Source organism: Sinocyclocheilus grahami, unplaced genomic scaffold (assembly GCF_001515645.1).
Source record: "Sinocyclocheilus grahami isolate Dianchi unplaced genomic scaffold, SAMN03320097.WGS_v1.1 scaffold958.1, whole genome shotgun sequence".
Lineage (NCBI taxonomy): Eukaryota > Metazoa > Chordata > Actinopteri > Cypriniformes > Cyprinidae > Sinocyclocheilus > Sinocyclocheilus grahami.
Window position 1 is genome coordinate 125823 of NW_015506137.1, and position 7265 is coordinate 133087.

Consider the following 7265-nt stretch of genomic DNA (forward strand, 5'->3'; position numbering starts at 1 on the left):
GTGTGTGTGTGTGTGTGTGTGTGTGTGTGTGTGTGTGTTGCTGTAGAGCCTGTGTGTCTCTCGTGTGTGTGTGTGTGTGTGTGTGTGTGTGTGTGTGTGTTGATGTAGAGCCTGTGTGTCTCTCGTCAGGTGTAACTCAGGCTCTGTCACTCTCTGGGAGCCGTACTGGAGAATCAGCGATGCTGTGTGCCCAAAAGACTCGGCTCTTAGGTACACACCTTCAGCTCTAGATCCGTCTGTCTCTGGGGTTTGATGTTGAGCTGTTGAGCGCTCACTGTTAGTGTGTATTCCAGGTTATATGGCTGTAGTGTTGACGTGTCTGCTGGATGGAGTTTGCAGGACCAGCTGCTGTAAAGCTGTAGTTCTTCACTGATCCTGCTGCTGTGTCTGTGTCCCGCTCAGGTCCGCTCCTCGGGATCCGGAGCGTCTGGAGCCGGTCGAGCTGGCGGTGGTGGCCTGCGGCTCCAGACTGGAGGAAACGCTCATCATGCTGAAATCTGCGGTTCTCTTCAGCCACAGACGCTTGCGCTTTCACATTTTCGCGGAAGACGACCTCCATGCCGGCTTCAGACAGGCGGTGAGCACGTGTATGAGGAGTATCCGCTGTATAGTCATGGTGGGGCGAAACATAAATTAAGCAACACTTTTAGAGGACGTTAAAAAAGTGCATTGCATTTATAATGCACTTTTCTCATACCCAAAGCGCTACGAAACAGGAAGTAGATTTAAAATACAGAAATTACAAACATGATGCAATACAGTAAATAAATAACTCGACACCTTATTGGAAATAACAGAGATTAATAGCTTTTGTGATTCAAACTTAACTGTTTTAGAGTAAACTGGTACGTTTAAAACCTCTGACTCAAACATGTGTTCACAGAGTGGCTTTTAAAATGTTTTAGGAACAATGTGAGAATTGCTATTTTACTGATGCATGCAAATGGAAATGATTAAATAGGCTATATTTCTTTCTTGTGTTCGTTTTGTGGAAAACTTGATTAAACCTTTACTTGCACTAAAAAAATGTCAGCGCAAAAACGTACTCGGCTAACAGCTAACAACGTTCTGGCAAAGTTATGAACAAAAACGGTAGCATAAATGCATAAATAGAGTGGTTGTTCAAGGCTATCTGGTCTTTAATGTTCTCAAAACATTAGCACAAATCATTATATTTACAACATTCATGGAACAGATTTAAAAAAGAAAAATTAGTTAGACATCCGTCTAATGTTTTTAAATGTTGCTACTTGTTTCAGAGAACATTCAAAAGTAACGTTCACATAATGTTTGCAAGATGATGAAATGGAATGTTCGTGTAACGTTCAAATGACCAAGAAGAAACATTTTTAAAACGTTAAAGTTTTGAGACATTCACAAGTAACAATTTCTGCATTTAAAGCGAAGCGTTCTTATTTGTTAGCGGTGTAGATCAAGATATATAGTGAATATCCTCAAACGGCTCAGAGTTTTTCCTCTGCACACCAATCTGAGAGAACCAGTCATGAACTCCCGTCTGTGTCGTGCAGCTGGAGTCGTGGCCGCAGAGGTTTCGCTCCAAGGTCAACTACAGCGTTTATCCCATAAGCTTCCCCAGCGATAGCGCCAGCGAGTGGAAGAGACTCTTCAAACCCTGCGCTTCACAGAGACTCTTCCTTCCCGTGAGTATCTGAACCGAGCGAGAGACGCCGTCAGTCTTTCGTGATATATCTTTTTATTTATGCAACATAAAATAATGAAAATGTAGTTGATGTATGTTAATGACAAGTGAATGTTTCTGTTCAGTAAATCTGCCGGAATTCAAATGATTTAAGCAGGTTTTCTTTGCTATGCTTTTAGGTTTGAGTTCATTTTGTGTGCTATATATAAATCTCTCTTTGCCTGTAAATGTGAATAACTCTCTTCTGATCATCGTTTTATGATGTATAGCTGTTACTGGAAATGCTGAATAACCCAGAAACCATGTTATTGTGTGTATATTATGTATTTAATGATAGATATTAAGCAGAAATGCATTGCTTGCACACTTTCACACATCAGCTGTTTCTATTCTGTTAATCTGCCTGAATCCAGATGATTTAAGCTGTTTTATGAGGTATTTAATATATATATATATATATATATATATGATAAAAAGTAGGTGTGTAAGGTCTTTGAAGTGTAATAAGTGACTAGGGTTGGGAATCAAGTACTTTTTTTTTTTTTTGTAATATATATATATATGCATTTGTCTTTGAATCATTCATTCAAGAGATTCGTTCAAAAACACTGATTCATCCAGTAATGAACCGAGTGAATCTTCAGTGAGTCTTTGAATCATTCCATTCATAAATTCCATGAGATTTAGTTTAGTTGTCTGATATTTTTTTTCCTTCAGAATTGTGAGAACTACGACCTCCCATTTAAAAAAAATAAATAAATAAATAAAATAAAAAAAGGCTGTTTATCCAGAACAGTGCAGCTATATTTTGCACGCAAACAGCTCTAAATCGAGTCCAGTTTTTATGCAGCCGGCTCATTTTTGTTCATGGTATTCAGCAGCAATTAAATGTTTTGCAAAAAGAGACACGGAATTGAATCATTCATTCAAGAGATTCGTTCAAACACACTGATTCATCCAGTAATGAAACGAGTGAATCTGCAGTGAGTCTTTGAATCATTCGTTCAAGAGATTCGTTCAAACACACTGATTCATCCAGTATTGAAACGAGTGAATCTGCAGTGAGTCTTTGATTAATTCGTTCAAGAGATTCATTCAAACACACTGATTCATCCAGTAATGAAACGAGTGAGTCTTCATTGAGTCTTTGATTAATTCATTCAAGAGATTCGTTCAAACACACTGATTCATCCAGTAATGAAACGAGTGAGTCTTCATTGAGTCTTTGATTAATTCATTCAAGAGATTCGTTCAAACACACTGATTCATCCATTAATGAACCGAGTGAATCTTCAGTGAGTCATTGAATCTTTCATTCAAGAGATTCGTTCAAACACACTGATTCATCCAGTAATGAACCGAGTGAATCTTCAGTGAGTCTTTGAATCATTCATTCAAGAGATTCGTTCAAACACACTGATTCAGCCAGTAATGAAACGAGTGAATCTTCAGTGAGTCTTTGAATCATTCCATTCATAAATTCCATGAGATTTAGTTTAGTTGTCTGATATTTTTTTTCCTTCAGAATTGTGAGAGAACAAGTCTCAGTTTATCCAGAACGGTGCAGCTCTATTTTGCTCGCAAACAGCTCTAAATCGAGTTTTTTTGTTCATGGTATTCAGCAGCAATTAAATGTTTTGCAAAATGAGACACGGAATAAATATGTTTGACTTCATATTTGGAATCAGAATTGATTAAATTGAAAGCACACCCATCCCTCTAAGTGCCTGAAGTGGCTCTCTCAGCTGATTTTGAAGCAGGTGGACTCTGTGCTGTACGTGGACACGGATGTGCTGTTCCTGCGGCCGGTGGAGGACGTCTGGAGCTTTCTGTCCCGGTTTAACCGCAGTCAGGTGGCAGCGATGGCCCCGGAGCACGAGGAGCCGCGCATCGGCTGGTACAATCGCTTCGCTCGACACCCGTACTACGGCAAGACCGGCGTCAACTCCGGAGTCATGCTCATGAACATGACACGCATCAGAGACAAACACTTCAAGGTACGGCACTCCCGGGACTCATGCATTTAACAGCTGGTTAACTGACGAGACACACTCATGATTAAACAGAGGTGTTGGCCTTAAGATCCGAAACAAGTATGTACGTTTTAGCCCAAAATCAATTCTTCTGCTTTTCTTTTGTGAACCCATTGTGGACAGATTGATATTTTGGCCCAGCTGATGGATATTTAGTCATTTTGAGATTAATTGCCTTTAATGGACACTGAAGAGTTAAAGCAGCAAAATAAAGAAAATATTGAAAATATGATGGCCGGTATATATTGCATTTCAATGCATACACTTAATCTTTTAACTTTAAATGGGGGGGGGGGCTAATAAATAAATGCACTAAAGAGTTAACAGGATTGTTATTCCTTGGATCTAATAAAATTATTAAATAAATTAAGACATTTCCCAAATATGTCAAAACAGCAGAATAATTTCAATACAGCCATAAAATGATGAAAAACCTCAAATATTAAAATATTATGACCAGTACCTATTGCATCTCAATGTATACACTATCTTTCAAAAAAAAAAAATATATATATATATACAGTGGGGAAAAAAGTATTTAGTCAGCCACCAATTGTGCAAGTTCTCCCACTTAAAAAGATGAGAGAGGCCTGTAATTTTCATCATAGGTATACCTCAACTATGAGAGACAAAATGAGAAAAAAAATCCAGAAAATCACATTGTAGGATTTTTAAAGAATTTATTTGCAAATTATGGTGGAAAATAAGTATTTGGTCAATAACAAAATTTCATCTCAATACTTTGTTATAATATACCCTTTGTTGGCAATGACAGACGTCAAACGTTTTCTGTAAGTCTTCACAAGGTTGTCACACACTGTTGCTGGTATTTTGGCCCATTCCTCAAGAGCAGTAATGTTTTGGGGCTGTCGCTGGGCAACACGGATTTTCAACACCCTCCAAAGATTTTCTATGGGGTTGAGATCTGGAGACTGGCTAGGCCACTCCAGGACCTTGAAATGCTTCTTACGAAGCCACTCCTTCATTGCCCGGCCGGTGTGTTTGGGATCATTGTCATGCTGAAAGACCCAGCCACATTTCATCTTCAATGCCCTTGCTGATGGAAGGAGGTTTTCACTCAAAATCTCACGATACATGGCCCCATTCATTCTTTCGTTTACACAGATCAGTCGTCCTGGTCCCTTTGCAGAAAAACAGCCCCAAAGCATGATGTTTCCACCCCCATGCTTCACAGTAGGTATGGTGTTCTTTGGATGCAACTCAGCATTCTTTCTCCTCCAAACACGACAAGTTGAGTTTTTACCAAAAAGTTATATTTTGGTTTCATCTGACCATATGACATTCTCCCAATCCTCTTCTGGATCATCCAAATGCTCTCTAGCAAACTTCAGACGGGCCTGGACATGTACTGGCTTAATGGTATTCAGCAGCAATTAAATGTTTTGCAAAAAGAGACACGGAATAAATATGTTTGACTTCATGTTTGGAATGAGAATTGATTAAATTGAAAGCACACCCATCCCTCTAAGTGCCTGAGAACAAGTCTCAGTTTATCCAGAACGGTGCAGCTCTATTTTGCTCGCAAACAGCTCTAAATCGAGTTTTTTTGTTCATGGTATTCAGCAGCAATTAAATGTTTTGCAAAATGAGACACGGAATAAATATGTTTGACTTCATATTTGGAATCAGAATTGATTAAATTGAAAGCACACCCATCCCTCTAAGTGCCTGAAGTGGCTCTCTCAGCTGATTTTGAAGCAGGTGGACTCTGTGCTGTACGTGGACACGGATGTGCTGTTCCTGCGGCCGGTGGAGGACGTCTGGAGCTTTCTGTCCCGGTTTAACCGCAGTCAGGTGGCAGCGATGGCCCCGGAGCACGAGGAGCCGCGCATCGGCTGGTACAATCGCTTCGCTCGACACCCGTACTACGGCAAGACCGGCGTCAACTCCGGAGTCATGCTCATGAACATGACACGCATCAGAGACAAACACTTCAAGGTACGGCACTCCCGGGACTCATGCATTTAACAGCTGGTTAACTGACGAGACACACTCATGATTAAACAGAGGTGTTGGCCTTAAGATCCGAAACAAGTATGTACGTTTTAGCCCAAAATCAATTCTTCTGCTTTTCTTTTGTGAACCCATTGTGGACAGATTGATATTTTGGCCCAGCTGATGGATATTTAGTCATTTTGAGATTAATTGCCTTTAATGGACACTGAAGAGTTAAAGCAGCAAAATAAAGAAAATATTGAAAATATGATGGCCGGTATATATTGCATTTCAATGCATACACTTAATCTTTTAACTTTAAATGGGGGGGGGGGCTAATAAATAAATGCAATTTTTTTTTTTATAGATGTAAGTAACAATAGTCCTGTTAACCCTTCAGTGCGTTAAAAAATATTTACAGATTTTTCCCAATCAATTTAATGCACTGAAGGGTTAACAGGACTATTGTTACTCTTTGATCTAAATACAATTATAAAGAAATATTAAAATATTATGGCCAGTATCTATTGCATCTCGATGCATACACTTTCTATTATATAAATATTAACCTTAAATTGAAAATGTATATTTATAATAAAAATGTTTTAATACACAAAGTAAGAATATTATTAGATTGTATTTTTTTTTTTATTAAAATTAAATTGTTAAAATTATTAAGAAATTTGTTTTATGCAAATATGTACATTTTATGCTAAAATCTATTTTATTTTTTATTTGTGAACCTGTCACTTGTATTACGATTAAAGACAGACTGATATTTAGGCCCAGTAGATTATTTTGGTGGATATTTAGCCAATTTGAGATTAATTAATTAATTAATATTTATATTTATTTATACTGAACACACACACATAAAAATAAAAAAAATTATATATATATATTGTTTACAGTTATTAGGAGTATTGTTATTGGATCAAAAATATGAAAGAAATTATTTAAGAAATTTTGAGAAACATTCTCTTATATAAATACACATTTTAACCCTTATATCTTGATGTTGATAAAAACAGTGCATGTTTTTTTATTATTCATTTGTAACATCTCACCAGCAGATGTCTCTGTTGTTCTTCTGTTGCTCATTTTCTCATATTTCCACATTACTGAAGCGGTTTCATCATTCATTTATCTGTCATACATGAGCCTGAGTGAGAATAATTATGTAAAAACATGCACACAGATCACCCACATGTGACGGACTGATGAACACGAGTGTGTGTGTGTGTGTGTCTGTGTGTGTGTGTGTGTGTGTGTGTGTCTGTGTCTGTGGGGATGTGTGTGTGTGTGTCTGTCTGTCTGTGTGTGTGTGCGCGTGTCTGTGTCTGTGTGTGTGTTTGTGTGTCTGTCTGTCTGTCTGTGTGTGCGCGTGTCTGTGTCTGTGTGTGTGTTTGTGTGTCTGTCTGTCTGTCTGTGTGTGCGCGTGTCTGTGTCTGTGTGTGTGTTTGTGTGTCTGTCTGTCTGTCTGTGTGTGCGCGTGTCTGTGTCTGTGTGTGTGTTTGTGTGTCTGTCTGTCTGTCTGTGTCTCTGTGTCTGTGTCTGTGTCTGTGTGTGTGTCTGTGTGTGTGTCTCTCTGTGTGTGTGTGTGTGTGAGCAGTCGG

The 7265-nt window shown here is 38.6% G+C and overlaps 1 protein-coding gene across 4 annotated transcripts in view; it reads left to right on the plus strand.

Annotated features, from left to right (window-relative positions):
- The window catches only part of gxylt1a (glucoside xylosyltransferase 1a), an 11453-nt gene that overhangs the window by 3304 nt on the left and 884 nt on the right, over positions 1-7265 (plus strand). For 2 of the 4 annotated variants that reach the window (XM_016249877.1, XM_016249876.1), the window contains exons 2-5: positions 130-210; positions 403-577; positions 1530-1661; positions 3406-3657. In XM_016249877.1, coding sequence (XP_016105363.1) covers positions 130-210; positions 403-577; positions 1530-1661; positions 3406-3657 — 640 coding nt within the window. The remainder of the gene's footprint in view (positions 1-129; positions 211-402; positions 578-1529; positions 1662-3405; positions 3658-7265) is intronic. The other 2 variants (XM_016249879.1, XM_016249878.1) reach the window with 1 other exon arrangement.